This window comes from Glossina fuscipes, unplaced genomic scaffold (assembly GCF_014805625.2).
Source record: "Glossina fuscipes isolate IAEA_lab_2018 unplaced genomic scaffold, Yale_Gfus_2 147, whole genome shotgun sequence".
Taxonomy (NCBI): domain Eukaryota; kingdom Metazoa; phylum Arthropoda; class Insecta; order Diptera; family Glossinidae; genus Glossina; species Glossina fuscipes.
In genome coordinates, this window is record NW_023998490.1 from 1699710 (window position 1) to 1717955 (window position 18246).

Consider the following 18246-nt stretch of genomic DNA (forward strand, 5'->3'; position numbering starts at 1 on the left):
GAATTGCTTAACACTACGTTACAAAGTGGAATTAATCTCCATCCAGATGATAGCCGACCAGCAAATATGCTACACCACATTATCTAACACAATTTTTATTTTTATTATAGAACACAAAAATTATATCTTGTTTCTACACAAAGGCATATTCTTCCTGTGCATATTATGGGGAAACGGGCCCAAATCGTAATATAATTCAAAGTTCGTTTTTGTATGAAATTACGGTAACATTATGGGTCCATTCTTATCACAACGTGGTAAAACTTAGACTTTACTTCTCTACAAAGGATCGATTTTCGCGAAAATCCTTGTTAGGATAGGATTCTGAAAATAGGCCGAGAAGGTCCAAATTTACTACAGTTAATTTTTTTATGTTAAATTACTGGTATGATATAATGGAAGCATTGAATTGAAAACTTCAGTTTTCGTTATAAGTAACCAATTGCATTTACCAGTAAATGTCAGCATACAAATTTCATCAAAATGTTTAACAAATTGAAGCTTATAGATTAAATACAAGGAAAAAGATGACTACATAGAAAGACACGTTTAAATCCAACCAAAAAGTGATTCTAAATCGATCGGTATAATAAGAAGTAGGTCTCTCTCAAGCACTTTTAGGTGCTGCACAATTGTAGTGTAGTGCATAAAAAAGTATTATTTTTATGAATGACATACGTTGTTACACTTAACCTTAATTAAAATTTTAATTTTTATATTATTTAATATAATAACAATGTCCACTTAATGTGTTAAAATGTTTGTAACCACTTTAAGGCAAAGAAATGTGAACTGTGGCAGGCAACTATTTCGGATCGGGCGCTTGTAAAAATCGTAATGATCTTGTCACTCTCTCGAATTTATTGACGAAAGACCTATCAATGTATTTCTTTATTATCACCCTATGTGGGGTCTTTCGTTGCTGGTTTTAAATATTTGCCTTCGTTTAAGACTATAAAACGAGTAACCAGAAAGTATGTGTTAGGTATTGAAAGTTCGTGTTAAAATGATTATAGGCTTCTTTTACATATATCTTTACTTCTATGTGTGATTGCTTTGTCTTCATATGTTGTACAATAATAACAAAAGAAAAAAATTAAATTCATTGATTGCTTCCATTGTTGTCGCAATAACTGTACAAAAACAACTACGGAAATTATAGTTTGGCGGTGCCAATAATAAGATACCCTACACAGCCTTCTCTAAAACACTTGTGCAGTCGTTGTAGTAAGAATACACCAAAATTATACACAATTTGCATGGAAAGCCATGCTTTTCATGAAAGTCCACACTCTCTCTCCATAAAAGGGCTTACTTTTCATGATAATCTCTATATATATAATACGGTTTACAAAATAGATCTATTTGATTCGAATTCAGCACCGTTAATTTTTCCCTAAAATTTTGCTACGCAATAATTTCGTCATAAAATATTAAAAGTTAAAAATTTTAATAGTTTAAAATGTAGTTTAATTTTTTTATAAGGGGTTACTCTTCATGACAAATCTTATATGGAATTTAATCCAAGGCCTTTTTGACATATAAAAATTTACATTCCTTGAGAATCCTTATATGCGGTGATATGCAAAAAGTGGACTTAAATGGTTAGAATTTGGCAAAGTTGATTTCAATTCACTTTTATAAACCATTTTTCACCACGAAATATTGAAAATTATATCTTTTTAACATATATAGATCCAGTTTTCGTATAAACAGTTAGATTGGAGCGGGATGAAAAAATTTGCCCCAGTTGAAACAAATTTTTCGATAAATTTTGATATTGATAAAATAATAATGATTATTGACATATATATAATAAATTATTTCTTCTATAACCACTTTTCAAATGATGGGGAGTGGTCGGAAAAGTGGACCGATCCAAACCATTTTCAACAGCGTTCTTCCTGTGGCAAAGCATGTCAGTGCATCAAACTTCATCAAAATATCTCCAAAATTGCAACCTATACCGACAGGCAGAGAAATGGACAGAGAAGCTTATATCGATTGAAAAAACGATTCTGGATTGTTTGGTATAATAAAAGGTGGGCCTATTTTAAGTCCTACTGGATGTTAAATACGTCCATACCGCAAGTGGTGCAATAAAGATAGTTTAAAGATATTTTTTCTTCTATCGTGTCGATGAAAATTTATTGCCCGATAAATGCTTTATGAGGCGCTTTTACAATGCCATTTGCGAGGTGGCAAGGCATATGAAAATGCCGCGGATAACTTATGTGGGTCAGGTTGAACCCGAAGGTTCAGTTGTGGCCCAACGTCACGTTTGGATACAATTGAACTGTACGGTTTCGGATGATGGCCACGATCGAGGAAGTTTATTTCGGTAACCAAGAAAATTCTGGCGAGGGTGATGATATCAATAACGACGAATTTAAAGAAAATCGCACTCAAAAAGCTAATTCGGTAAACAACTTTCTGTATTTTTCTAAATTGTAAAATTACATCCGTACATTCAAACTTGAATAAGCAAATAAATGTTTTTAATTTAGGTGAAATTTCTAAATATGGCTTATTAGTACAACTAGCCAATCTCCGTTTGAGTCAACATGATCGTGAAGCCATGAATGCGGTACTTACGCATACATCTGATCAACAGCAACAGCAACAAATTCAGCAGACTTTCCAAACGCAAATCGATTTGATTTCCAATAATATCTTAATAAATCAATTAGAAAATCTTCAAAATTTGGTTGTCGTGCAGCAAACAGCAACAGCACACGAATCAACAGTCCCACTACCGAGCGAGAGTTGCATCAAATAATCATAATAAAAGCAATAAAATGCATGTACCATCCCCGGAACCAACTGCAATTTTATCAGCCGGCAGAAGTAATTGTGAACATTCTTTCATCACCTGTAATTGCTGCAATTGCTGCACAAATAATGCGTTATTCAAAATTTATCTCAATTTGCTCTACGGTCTTTTGATAAATAGCGCAGTAAAAATTCAAATGTATTTTTACACTTATTACACGAATATAAGGATTAGCGCAACAAATCACCGTTGTGCTTGAAATAACATAATGTCCAGAAGAAGCTCCAAAGCCACTTCTAAGCATGTATATTCTCGATCAGCATCAAATACTGAATCGATCTACACTTGTCCGTTAATAAAATTTCTTGTTTTTTTCGTTATTTCTCTTTTAAGTAGATATGAAATTTTAGCAATTTTCAATTTAATATGAATTTAAATATATATACTCCTCTTAAAAAGTGCATCAGCTCCATTTAGTTAAATAAATCCTACCGTAATGGAAGGTTTATCCTGAGCTAATTCTTTACTATTATTAACACAACAAAAATAATAAAAATTAATCCTTTAATGCCAATTTCATATTCTTTATCTAACTTATTAATTATTAGAATAATAATTTCAGCTTTAGTTGAAGCTATTGGAGGGTTAAACCAAACATTAATTATAAAAATGGACTTACCGCAGTGAGTTCTGTTGAGTGGATTGTTTTGACTAGTTCTATTTCGATGTATAGAGGTTCTGGTAAGTGACAGGTTTTGACTAGTTCTATTTCGATTAATGGACTTTATGCCTGTAAATACTTTATTGATAAATTTATTATTATAAAAAAAATGGACTTACCGCAGTAAAAGTTTAAACCGTTTTTTTCAAGTCAAATGTGGACGTATGTGTATGGACGTTTGTTTGTAAATCCGTTTTTTTACTTCTTGATTTTAGATAAAAAGATATTGGAACACTTTATATTATATTATTTTTGGAACCTAATCAGGAATAAAATATAAAATTATTCAAAATTGACCTAAACAATTTTTCTAAGATTCTATGAAGGCAAATAAATGCACTTATTAGATTTTTTTCCAATTGTTGGTTTTTTTTTTTTTTAAAAAGAAAATGTACATTTAAAGCAAGCTTTACCAAAAATCTCTTTATAACCTCCAAAAATGATTTAAATTATCTAATTTTTCGCACGCAGAGTCTTATTTAAGGATTTGCATTATCTAATTTTTCGCACGCACAGAGTTGTGTTTAAGGATTCAAAACCGCATACGTTCACCACAGAGTAGTGTTTAAGGTGTTTAAGTTATATAATTTCCATAAGGATAATTTTTCGCATGCATACGGTCATTATTTTATAAACGAATAATAAAATTTGAAATATAACCGAAATGCATGCAAAAAATTTAATAAACTAATTCATACACTATATTGATAACTTACATTGTTAAAAATTGTTTTTTTAGTACGAAAGAGTAATGTCCTTTTTTTACAGTGCTGGAAACAGCGCTAAAATATTGCAAGAATCCATTTTTAAACGAGACAATAAGAGAAAAAGAGTTAAAATAGCAAGTAAGATTTCATTTTTTTTTCTAATATAGTGTCAATATAAGTTTATCAATTTTATTTTATATATATTTTTAGAAGACAATAAAAGAGAAAAGAAGAAAATAATTCTCTGGACAGGTCAAATTTAAAAATTTTTTTTATTTTTTGGGGTAATTAACTTTTAAATATTTTCAGAAAAAGAAAGAGAAAGAAGAATTAATGAAAGACATATATCAAGATGTGTTGAAGGAGATCGACGGCGTGAACAGGCCTCTGGTAACAATAAACCTAGTAGCAATAATTCTCGTAGACGCGGCCCCTATCAATGCCATGGGCCACGCGGAGGGCGACGCGGAGGGCGCAGGGAAAATAAACTTGTGTATGGCAAATTCGTAGTATATAAGTTTATTTTTAGGAAACCATAAATTAATTCGTGTTTAGGGCTCCCTCCCACACAAAGCCTCCCGAAACGTAAGCATTCAAGTGGAGGCAATGTAAAATTTTTGCTATTCTATCACGAACATAACTGAAGAAATATGTTAAGTTAAGTAGTGTAGGGTACCTGAATAAGAGGACAGAGTACCCTCTCATATAAGGGCTCCTACGAAAGGCAAGCCTTTTTTTTCATTGGTTTTATTTGAATGTATACCAAGTGATTTATCAATTCTTGTAAAGTTTTGTGAAAAGTCGAAAAATTTGATGTTAAAGCATAGTCTTCGGCTGAATAGAACCCCTAAATCCATCAGCAAATCCACATATTTCAATTTTGACAAATCAATGAAATAGTCGGCCTTCACACCAAGGCTGTCAAAATAAGCCTACAGACAGATGCCAAAAAATACCAGTTCTCAATAGGAGCTTCTGTGTACCTCGCTCTAAGAACAAGTCGGAACGGAATATGAATCTACATATCGAACAAATGGCGGTTGTATTATGGTGATATTATCTATATATAACCTGGATACCTTCTTTACAACCTAAAACATGCAAAGGCCTATTAAATTTGTTCGATTGTATATATGTAACACCCGGAAGGAGTGGAGATAGACTTAAATTTTATTATGCCAATTTATGCTTGTCTGTCTTTCTGAAATAAGGTACACCAATGGGTTTTGAGACAAGGTCGAATGAATTTAGAAATGTTCGGAATTGGACCACTTTATCGGCCACTTACCTTATAACGCATTGTTTCGAAAAGGCATTGTATGAACTATCCAACGGCTGTGGCTCATTGTTTTCTATAAATTATTACGACATAATCTCTCCTATGTATATAACTACTCATCACACATGTGTTCCTCCACCGTACAGCATACCACTCGTATCGGAAGCTTTGATGTGCCCGAACGACTAAAATGGGCGTGTCTTAGGTCGCGTTGCACAAATGGCATATTCGAAAACATTTAATATATGTTCCCGAGTCTCAAAGGAGAATTACACATATGTCACAACGAGAGTCGGTTCCAAACACTCGTATATTTAGAAGTGATTGAGTGTTTTGTCAAGTTCCGTATAACCGTGAACGAGCGCATTTCACACGTGAGGGAAAGTATTTAGCTCTGACCATAGAGATATGGTTAAAGCCGAAAACACCTGGGCCGACGGCGAAAATGCCCAACGGATGTATAAAGGAGTGATACTCAAAGTGCTTCTCATTCGCATTCTGCTTAAGTTCGATCCCAACTTTCAGCGAAAATATAACGGCGAAGATTATCGTCTAGAATTTTATTTCTCCCGTTATGGCTACCGTAAACAGTACTATGAGCGGTTAAAAATATAGGCGAAAAGTTTTTGTTTCCCTCCCGAGTACAGATGCGTGAATGCCCACAATTAGATATACAACTAAATGATGAGGAAAACCTCTTGTTAGACAGTTGCCAGTGTAAATGGCACAATTGCACACTGAACTCTATGCAGAAAAAAGCCGTAGCAAATATACTGCGAGGAGAAGTTTACAACATGCCATACGTGATTTTCGGATCCCCAGGAAAAAATGCAAAGCTAGTGGAGAGCATTTTGCAAATTTTTAAATTGACACCCAGTGCACATCTGCTTGTAGGCACATCTTCCAATAGTTCTGCTGATCTAATAATGACGCGTTTGATCGAATCCGCTGTATTGAAAATGGGTGATCTTAAAGGTGTAGCGTCTCATAATGAATTCAAAGAAGAACTTACACCAAAGCATTTGATGCCGTATTGCGCAACAGGGGATAGATATTGGGATACTGGCATAGATGACACCTGTAAAGATGATATGATTGTGAGTAAGTCCGGACTGTGATGCGAATGTGAAAAGAAGTTTTTAGGGCGCCATCGACTAACGATTGGTACTTGCGCTACCCTAGGAAATTTTTTGCAAATGGGTTTTCGACCCAATCATTTTGCCCATGTGCTAATTGATGAAGCCAGCCAGTTCTCCATTTATTTTATATGTGAACATCGACAAAGTATCATAAAAGGAGTGAGCAGCGCGGCACTCTGTCTACCGAAGGAGTACGCACGGATTAAGGATTAAATAGTCCTTATGTTTTCAATGAATCCTGTTCTGAAAATATTCCTAAGGGCAATTGAGCTGAAGCTCTGTAGTAAATGCGATTCATCACTTGGCAGTAATCAGTTTGGTTTAGGGAAAGGCATGGGCACCTGCATTCAGGTTCTAATCCGGAACTGTAGGGACGTGCACGAAGATGTTTTTGTTTCTTTCGTAGTTTATGAAAAATTCTTTGGCCAAGTAGAGCATGGCAAATTAAAAATTGCTATTGGCGAAAAAGATAGTCGCTACATCAAAAATTTGTATTGGAAGAAGACCGTGCTAATGATGTCAACAAATAATATTCTTATAAGTAGAGGGGTTCGTCAAGGGTGCGCCACGCATTAGGTTTCATTCAAAACGAGAAACGGATTAACGTTACCTTCTCATTATATACGGCAACCCCTACATACTCCTTTTGGATTCCCATTGGCGCACGACCATAAACCACTGCGTCGATAGTGATGCCTGCTTCGGTTGTGATTTGCCGGCAACATTGCTAGCCGAGGGGAGAGTTAATAGTCAAGATAGTTAAATTACTTTTGGCCTCAATATCCAAACCTTAACATTAATTAGTAAATAAAAATAAGACTATTTTTTCATTTTCTCATAAAGGTTAATGTATTTTTTGAATATGGATTCAAACGAACAACGATTAAGTTTACATGTGCAGGTCTTCTTCTTAGTGCTCTGCGAAAATTTGTTTTGCTAGCGAGCGTTCTACAGTAGATCCAAACAAATGACGAATGATGCTGAAAACTATTAATTTAACATTTATTGATTGTTGTAGAAGCGAAGTGATGAACGCCATAAATAAATGAAAATAAGTAAATTGCAATATGTCTGCTTTTCCTTTTACAGCTGGTCATATATTTTGCAAGTCTTCCTCTTACTGGTCATATATTCAACTAAAGAAATTTACAGTCGAATTCAGAGCATCTTAAGAGAAAATCTTATACGAATTGTTTTAAAAACTAGTATACAATAAAAAGGAAGATAAAAAGAAGAATAATAATAGCACAGTAAGTTAAAAATAAATTAAAAAGTTAAAAATAACAATTCATTTGTAAATAAATAAAAAGAGAGAGAAAAAGAAATAAATAAAAAAAAAATAAAAACAGCATATACACAGCTAGCACAGAAGCACACCCGGAACAAGAATAGATCCAGGTTGCAAGTGAATCCCTCCTTAAATGAAAAATTTTCCTTAAATCCATTAAAACCAATTGTACTGTAGGCTCCTTTATAAGGACTAACATGATTCACTTTCAGTATACCAATCGATTTATAATGATTTTCTGAAACGATTTAAGACGACGTCTTTAAGTGAAACTCCACTTTTAAGGAGATATTTCAGATACTTTTTTCTATATATATTTAATAGAAATATATTTAATCTGCGATATTTATGGTCGGGAGTATTTGTGAAAAACAAATCGAAGAACAATTATTGCCTATGGGCATGTGAGGTCCTCTTCGACTTGTCAATGTAAATCGCACTATTTGCATTTTGGCAAATGTAAACAACAATACGAAAGTCAAAAATCCACCCCCCAACGATGATGATGATGGTCATAACACCCGACAATTGCTCCATTTTATTACTAAATTCCTTCTGTGAGTTGTAAAGTTTGATATTTTTTAAGTACCATTTAGATAGCTCTTAACCCAAAATCAAATATTTCTCTGTGCCAGGGAAAATATTTCATACAAAATCAGGAGGAGGTATGGAGAAAACATACGAAATTGTTGCATATGCAACGACAGGAATAATAGGAATAAGCCAAACATAATGAGAGAAATAATGATTTATTTACTCTCTTTACAACTTAGCTTTTTAATTTTTGTTCTTTTTTCGTTATAATAATAATTTTACCACGGAAATAGGGTGAATGCAGTGTTCATATTAGTGGAGAGCGGCGCTTGTTCTATTTTTTATTGCCAGCATTTAAGCAAATAAAAATTATATAGCGGGGTTTAAATTTTTTATTAAATAATTCATTAATGGTTATTCGACAATTGGTTTAATATCTTCTGTGGTAAGGATGAGCCTTAGTCAACAAACATGTCTAGCGCGCAATGCAGAAATTAAACTCTTTATTTTAAATAGATGTTTACTGCGCTTTATATAAAACTTTTTATCTTATTATAATATGTAAACTATGTAAACTTTCATTTAATTATGAATTACTTTTCTGTTAGTTAGCCATCTACTTCTATAAAAGTTTGCTTACAGTATGCTCGAATACTGCGGACAATAATTAAATTGAAATAAAAAACAAAGAGTAAAAACATAAAACTGTAACAATCTATAAAATATATGTGATTTTAACAAGAAGGTAGGAACGTTTTCAGTTTTCGGATTAAGAAACACCGACGAAAGATTTGTTTGTGCATTGTGTTTAATTCGATATCGATATCGCATCGCAGTGGTATTGTATTTCTCTAAGAATTTTTCAAAAAATTCCTAGCTTCTGTCACTACTTTTTTCATATTAAAAACATGATGAAACTTTAATTCACATAGCATACAGTTCAGCTACCCCTCTGGTAGACGGAATTGCCTCATATTTTCTCAATATTTTTATCAGTGATTAGCGTAATTCCATTTTTAATTTCCCAAAATTTCCCATAAATCGTCTAGCAATTGTTAACCAAATTTGCTGAATGCACCGCAACATTAAAGTTTTGTAGTGCATTACTGACAGCTTAAACGGATGTATAGTGAAAATTCTCATTACTTTTGTAATACAAGTGTTTTCCTTCGATCAGCGTAAACAGTTATTTATGTTTTTGTATGCGCGCCCGCTTTAGTCCACTTATCTTGTTGCCGTTTGTCATTACGATGCCATATTTTCTTATCTCTCTTTTTTAACTGTAATATTCTTTTTCCACATAGCTAAGAGTTCAAGGATCGCGGGTTCAAATCTCATGTGCTGTAAAGTTTTCAATACAGGCGAATATGTGATCGTTTTTATGTGGCAACCTCTAAATCCATACTTTGTAATTTTATTTACAAAATATGCAGACAATAAATAAATACTTTTTTTTTTTTAATTTTATTTTAAATTTATTTTTTTTTGAAAAATATACACCAATGAGTAGCAACCCTGTGAAGTTTGACATACTTTATGGGCACACTTTTTATTTTGTTGTTGCTTCTTTTTGCCCCCAAAAGCATGCAATGCATAACACAAACAAAAGCTAGCCAGAGTTTTGTTATTATTGTGTTTGTGCTCTGTGTGTTGTGTACGATATACGGACTTATTATTTGATTTGCGTAAACATAGGTTATAGATAATGAATCCACTGTTCAAATTAAAGATAGTGTATAACAATAATATGTTAGAAAAAGTCTGGTTACTATTTATCATAAACGGATTTTCTTATAATTTTTATTACTTAGTTCGAACATCAAATACTACTTTTTTATAATTTAAAATTTCTTAAAACGAAGGCTTTCGCTAACTGCATGAGAATTTAAAAAAACTTGCAAATGGAAATATATTGAAAAAAGAGAAGAAGAACAAGACAAACAAATCTATTGAAAAGTGGACATCGCACAAAATACCCAGCGACTACAAATAACAACTCACACAAAATGTGGCACAAAATTAAAAGCTAAAAAACGCTAAATAAAAAATTAATAATACAAAATAGTTGAATGAAAAAGTGTACTCCTTTTAAATAAATAAAATTAATTAGAAAAATTATTAAACAAAGAAAAAAACGAATTAAAAATAAATCAAGATTTCATGATTTCATATAAACAGTAAATGAGATGGCATTGACAAAACGTATAAAATGTTTCAAATATTTAGTTTATTGTTATGTGGTCCTGCTAACGGTATGTATTAACATAAAGGCAGCGAAAATACGAATTAATTCAAAGTAATAGCATATATCAAGTGTTTATTATAAAATAGAAGTTTGAAGAGATGTTTTTAAGAAAACATTTCAAGGTTTTTTTTTGAATTTCGCGTAAGATAAACATTTATACAAAAGAAAAAAGAAAACGAAAGAAAAAACATGATTGCGCAACTATTGTAGTATAAGCAGGACACTTGCTTACTATGCAGGCTTTATATGATTTTGTGTGTGTGTATGTATGTGTGTGTGTGTGTGTGTGTATGTGTGTGCGTATGTATGTGTGTGTTTATGTGTAATAGAGTATTTTAAGCACTAGAAAGCAGTCAAGGCAAATGACCTTAAACAACTTTAGCTTTCTGCAAAACATCCAAAAATACTATGGAAACCGTAATACATACAAAATGTGTTAAAAACTTTTACAAAAATTTTACGAAAGATGCATGCATGCCTTTATGCATGCACACACACACACACACACACACACACATACAAACATACATACATACATATAGACACACACATGCATGCATGCATGTACATATGTATATGCGTATAGAGATATAAATGTTTATAAATATCTACGTTTATGCATACAAAGGTAGAAATCGTAAAAATTAACTTTTGAACTTAGGTTTATTTACGCTGGCATTTTCTTTTTTATTTCTTTTGTATCGTTTTTGTTTTAGGTGACAGGATGTGCTCAAATTTTTATTGGCACCTCATTGCTATGGGGGCATTCAGGTTATTATGGCATTGTCCAGAATAAATTATGGGCACCCGCCGCCATATTATTATGCTTGGGACCCATTACATTCATATTATGTTGGATGGGCTGTCAGGCTACTAATCAGCGTAAACGCTGTCTCCTAGGCATGGTAATCTATAGATCTACGTTTATTTAATCTAAATTCTCTTATAATTACTCCCTATGGCATTTTCTTCTCTGGGTTTTTTATTATTGTTTTTTTATTTTCTTGTTTTTTTTTTTTGAAAACAGTTTACAACTCTCTTGGTGACCTGCATATGTGTACAATTTATGTTGTGTGGTTGGTCGCTGGCCATGCGTGAAAATTTGCCCTCATCTGTTGAGATATTCATAGATGATTCCTTTGTGGAATTTTTGGATAAATTTTCAAGGACCAAGGTTGATAACCTACATTTATGGAATCGCATGCAATCCCAGGTATATTCAATTAAACATACATATGGGTATGTGATGTTCATTAGTATGTACCTATACATATATGCTAATAACCTTGACCAAATTTTTTTTAAGGGATCATATACTAGTATATGATTGATGGTATCCTTATACATTTATATAAGAAAATATTATTAAAGATAGTCTAAAAAGTGTCGAGCTTCATAGCGATCAGTTAGACGCAATGAAGGTTAGCGTCAATGAAGGTTTGGCATTCCTTACTCATCAACGGGTTTATAACAGTTTATCCCAACGTTTCTATTCTACATCACTTATCGTACAGGTAAATTTAGTTTGTGGGAATGTATGTAACGCCCAGACAGGCTTAGAATAGACCCATCTCTTTTATATCGATGGAAGCAGAAAATGACTGTAAACTTGTCTGTCCGTCTCCCCATGTCTGCCCACCCAAAAAAAAAAAATTGTAATTTCCAAAATTATTCGACAAAAGTCGCTGAGTAATACTATTTCAACATTTTAAATTGGTATGAGAAATTTGGTTTGACTGCGGCAATTTTTTCACATATCCTTTTCTACGAAAACTAAATTTTTATATAATAAAGAGGTCTAAATTTCAATAATTTATGTCGAAAATTGATTGATAGTAGTAAATTGACAAAGAAATCAATCGTAGCGAATTTGTACCATATAGGTTTTGTATACCTTCGCATATAAGGATGCTGAAGAAACGTGCGCCCTTATATAAAATTTGTTCATCGTAGTAATTTGGCATACAAGTTAAGTGAACCAAATTTGAATCACGTGGGTCTCTTTTTTGAATCCCATCCCATATACGATTTCTCATGAATAGCAAGCCCTTCAGAAAAAGGTTTAATTCTTAATACTTTATGACAAAAGTTGGTCCATGTTAGCAATTTATGAAAAAAATTAATAGTAGGGAATTTGGATCATATAGATCTATATTTTAGAAGGTAGAGATTGTCATTACAGCAACTCCTTACATAGAGAGACAGTCTTATTTGTAATTTTTTATAAGGGAATCTGAAAAATTTTAAAATTTTAGGAAGTAAATTAACTTTGCAAAATTTGGATCTCATTATGTGACGTTTTGGGCACCCTCCAGTATGCGGGCATTCATGAAAAGGGTGCGGTAGCACGAAATGGTCATTCTTGACCAGTAAATAATTGTGTTAGGCGAAGTGGTGTAGGGTATCCAATTGTTGACATCGGTCGACTACCTTATTTGTTTTTACGTGTGGACGTATGCATAGACATTTTAGATTAGAGCGGGAGAGTGAAAAGAAGGATAGATTCGACCTAGCCATGTTTGTCTGTTTGTCTGAAAGAAAAATTTTGTTCATCTTCCACGTGGTCTGTCTTGTCACGGTGACTTCCGGCAGAGTGTTCGTCACTCACTACAAGGAAGTCACACATCAATCAATACCTAAGACTATCTAAACGTAGCTTTTAGTTTGCATAATAACGATGTACTGTACGATATATGATATATGTGATAAGTTGTAAAGCGTATATTGAGTGAGTGGATTTCTTTTTGCTACTGGCTGCGATTAAATTGCGGTTAAATTTGTTATTTTGCGTAGAGCGTGATTTTTGATACACCATGCCCGTTTCTTGCTAAGATTTATGTGTCACTAGCCCTTTTCCAGCTTAGTTATGCCGTTAAGATATATCGATGGCTCTGTTAAATATATTTCTGAACAAGTGAGATATAATAAGACCACCATCAGTTAAAAAGAAATATTTAGAATCCTTGACTTAATTTCTTTTGATAATGGAGACAAGAGGGTTCCATTTTGCATAGTTCTGAAAAGGCGTAATCGTGAACTGACCGAAGGATACCGTTATGGGTCTCGACAATGTTTTTTAAAAGACAACTTTTCTTCTCTTTTGTTCCGTACTCGCTTAGCCACGTTCGTATTCTTTTTCTTACATCTTAGGAAAGAAGTGAAGTGTGTAATTGCATTAAGCTCTCCTTAGATGCTTTTTAGCGAAAAATTCTCTTCATCTACATGAATAGAAGTAGAGCATAAGTACTATATGCAGACAAATAGTGTGAATTTCATCACTCTTCGTTCGTCGTACTAGTCAAGACCATCCTTAGGGATACAATATAACCTCAATGTCCATCAATCAATTGCTTTGAGATTTTTTGCATTTGAAATTTAGTCAAAAAAAGTGAAGTGTATAAAGACAATATCTGTTTGGGTACGTAAAAGCCAGTGTGAATTATTTGCTGTTAAGCAAATTAATCTTGATTGATTGATTAAAAGAGAATTTTAGAATAGAAATGCGAAATATTATGAAAATATTGTTTATAGCGGTTATAATGATAAATATTGACAGACAAACTTGCTTTGACTGCGAAATACAATTCGATCAATTACAAACCAATTACCGTATATTAGAACTAACCGCATAAATGCTTTTAGTAGAAGCCGACAACTGATATCGATTATAAGGGGTAATTTTATTGCTTTAGTTGCCCCTTGAACTTTTAAAATCTGAAAGAAAGACTTTGTAGCAAAAAAAAAACGGAAGTAATCGAAGGATAAATTCTTGAGTGACATTTGAACGTTTCAAAGCTTGGTTTCGATTTTAATTAAAAATCTCATTATAGTTGCAATGTTGTGGTGTAGATGGACCATTGGATTATCGCCGTTTGTCACTGCCCTGGTCTTGTTGTTCTCGGCCTGAACATGCCTATGAATCGGCTTGCGACACTCATTACAAACGTGGCTGCCTGGCTGTTGTCTCCGAACAAATCAAGCATCGCTTGCTTATTACTGCATTTAGTGCTGCTATTATAGCCATTTTCCAGGTACAGATTGATGTATATTTCACACAAACACACACACACATACACATATATATATATATATATATATAAATGTATATATATATGGACACGTATAAGAACATATGTGTGTATGTATGTATGTTTATGGGTATAGAGATATAAATGCTTATAAATATATGCACACAAGCAAACACACACACAAGACTGCAAATTTAATGACATTCTGTATTTTTTATGTAATGCGTTTGCAGAGTTTGGGTCTATTTTGTGCAGTCCACTTAACTATTTTGTTCGGCAAAAGTGACAACGGTTATGATAACAATAAACTGAGTAAGAAACGTCAACAACAATTTCTGCCATTGTCTATACAGGATAAACGCCAGGATATGCCGTCTCCGTTAAGTTTATCACCTACAGCCCCCGGGCATCGAGTCATTAAAACTAGTGCCCAGGGCGGTCAAAAATGACAAGCGATTAGCTTTTAAGTAAGAAAATAAGAATAAACCCAAAAAACAGCAAAACCAACAACAACAACAGCAAAACCAACAAACAAACAAAAAACATTAAACTTCACTAAGAAAAAGAAAACAAAAGAAATTAAATTAAACTAAAAAACAACAACAATAACAACAACAACAACAAACAACAACAACAGTCTCTCTCTCTTTCTCTCTCTCTTCTAGATTCAAATTAACAGAAAGAAGAAAAAAGCAGTTAAAATTCGAGATGAAGATGAAAAATTAATGTGGCCCTCAACTTAAATTGTTATTTTAATTGAAAAAGAAAAAACAAAAAAAAAAAAAACAGTTAAAAATGTACAAAAAAAAAAAGAAGAAAATATAACAGAAATTTGAAAAAATTCGTTTGAAAAAATAATAAAATTTGAAAAAAAAACAACTGTCTTAGAATTAGAGAGAAAATCATTAAAACATCTAGATGTGAAGAAATTTGTTTTTCTTTTTTCTCAGTCATTGGCTTCCAATGTTTACCGACACACACTATCAGTCGATATGTTCGAAAAATTGATTGGCAAAAAAAAAACAACATAAGTACGCAGCATAGATGTGTTACACACCTCTATGCCTACATCTAAACAACAATATATAAGTCAAGGTCGTTGAAATCGCTGAATGATTGACATGGAATGATGAGGACTGAAATATAAATTTGTGAGCTTGTTTAGTTCAAATTTTTTCAAAATAAATAATAACAAGTTGACCTTGATTTATAAATTTTTTCTTATTTTTTTTTTTTTTTAATTTTTATTTTATTTTTTTATTTATTCATTTATTTATTTTTGCTCTCATTTTTTAAAGAGGGGAAAATTTTAATAATACAAAACACAATTACTTACATACATACTTGCATACATAAAAACATGTGTAAGTATATAAATCTACATATACATATATATGCATATGCAATTTGCTTTGTACTGAAACGAACAGAAATAACATTTGCCAGCTCTTGCTTAAGGATACTTCACGGAGAATGCGAACGAATAGTAAGATATCGTATCTATATGAATCAATTCAAATATATATACATTCATTCTCAGATTTTAAAACCAAACAAATATTGAGTTGGCGAGAAAGAAATTTCAGGAAATTTCATCAGTTTCAATTCACTTTGACTTACCCATCTCGAACGTTACCGAAATTTCTTTTTTGCCAGACAATATATAATATAAAATTAAGTGATCAAGTTCGGCTTAGGTCGAATTTCGCTTGAACACATTGCAAGCAACATGTTTTTATAGCTACCACCAATGGATGGGATGGAATATTACACGGCATACGTAGTGAGGATGCACCCTATCTCTCGAGGCTTTCAGCAACATAACACCCATGAGTTCAACTGCATCAGGAATTGAAAGAACTAATTAGTAGGATTGCTGGAAGTGCTACGCGTACATTTGAAATGCTTCCGTCCCTAGATCTGTCTTAGAGTTCGATCGACTGTGGGCAATGTGCTAATTTGCTAAACTAAGTAAGTAAGTGGTTTTAGATTCAGTGCAACCATAGTCTTATCTTCATCCATTCATTCATTTGTCTGTCTGAAACCTCTTATTGGCAGAACTATCATCGAAAAATTGAAATCGAAAAACTAAATTCAAAGATGTGCGGCAACTGAATATTGTCATCTTTTTATAACCACCCCCGAAGGACGAGAAGGAAACTTCAGAGACATAGCAGAAAACTTCAGAGACCACACAAAGTATATATATAATTGATCAGCGTCAAATTGTCCATCGATTTAAGCATATCCGTCTGTCCGTTGGTTGTAAACATTCTCCAGACCGCACAAATGAAGCTATGGACTTTAAATTTATATGGTATAATTTTTATCGTGAAGCATTGAAAATTATACCTTTTTATCGTATGAACTTCACTTTTCGTTATAAGAGAAGTGGTTCAAAAATTGCGTCATCCGGCCCAAAGTTTTCATGCCAATTTAGAATACCGAAATACTATTACTTAGTGTCTCTTGCCGAGAAATTTTGAAAATACAATTTTTTTCCATAGAACGACTTTTTAGCATTACATGGGGAATGGTCGAAAAAGTGAACCGATTCGAACCATTTTCAACAGCGTTCGCCATTGCGTCAAAACACGTCACTGCATCAAATTTCATCAAAATATCTCAGGAATTGCGACCTACAGCTTGAATACAAATTTACATGGATATACTACAGACGGACAGACAGGTTTAGATCAGATTTCAGATTATCATTCTGAATCGATCGGTATAATAAAATGCCGCCTAATCTTCACAAGCGGTGAAGGATATGAAAAACAAGAATTAAAATTAGTGTATAGTGAAAATTCAGCCCATAAGTCCATTAAAATTACGAATAAAAATCAATGTAACAAATTGTATTTGTTCCAATGGTGAAGTGGGTTATTTAAAAATCGTGTAAAAAAGGTCTAAACATTTGCCCAGTAACAGATTCAGAGTACACCTAAACATGTTCGTGTGTTTGTCTGTCCATCTGTCCGCCTGCCTAACTATGAAAACGCTTACAACGCCCATAAGCCCATACGTCTACGCAAAAAAAAAAAACTGTGAACATCCTTGCTTTCCGTGTCTTTTGCTCGCTGCTCGTGAACTACAATAGATACACAATATACATTACCACGAAATTATTCTACAAAAATAGAAAAAATCAACCACGTCCACTTAATAATATGGGGTATGCAAATTTATATTTTCCTTTTTTTCAATCTTTTATATAGCATAGCGGTGATGAAGATTCGGTCTCAACCGAATATAATTTTCTTATTTGTTTATACAGTGAGTTGTTTTCAGATTTCATAAACCCATTTGGTTTAGGCATGTTTGGGTACTTGCTGACCTAAAGATTGCGTACATGATAATCTTGCTCGGCGTTCTTAGGAAAACCCGCTTGTTCTAAGAATGGTCCCTTCTTGGAACGACACCGGCAGCTTGCAATTAGTTTTCTCCAAATTACTTCTCGCTTCTCTTTGGATATCAGGATTGCCTACATTGCAGTTTTTGTCAATTTTCTCAACGATGCATCCAAGAAACC

The 18246-nt window shown here is 33.1% G+C and overlaps 1 protein-coding gene across 1 annotated transcript; it reads left to right on the forward strand.

Annotated features, from left to right (window-relative positions):
- The first annotated feature begins 10523 nt into the window (after positions 1–10523).
- On the forward strand, positions 10524–15251 carry LOC119641325 (23 kDa integral membrane protein). Its single transcript, XM_038039911.1, has 5 exons — positions 10524–10693; positions 11403–11591; positions 11714–11899; positions 14517–14717; positions 14948–15251. Exons 1-5 carry the CDS (start codon positions 10628–10630, stop codon positions 15161–15163), a joined length of 858 nt encoding a protein of 285 aa, XP_037895839.1. The 5' UTR covers positions 10524–10627; the 3' UTR covers positions 15164–15251.
- Positions 15252–18246: the final 2995 nt, after the last annotated feature.

Excerpts from the sequence above, each read along its gene's own strand:
- LOC119641325 (XM_038039911.1), top strand. The coding sequence starts at position 10,628 with ATGGCATTGACAAAACGTATAAAATGTTTCAAATATTTAGTTTATTGT. Across the intron at positions 10,694-11,402 it reads GTTATGTGGTCCTGCTAACG|GTGACAGGATGTGCTCAAAT; the intron begins GTATGTATTAAC and ends TTTTTGTTTTAG. Across the intron at positions 11,900-14,516 it reads GGAATCGCATGCAATCCCAG|TTGCAATGTTGTGGTGTAGA; the intron begins GTATATTCAATT and ends ATCTCATTATAG.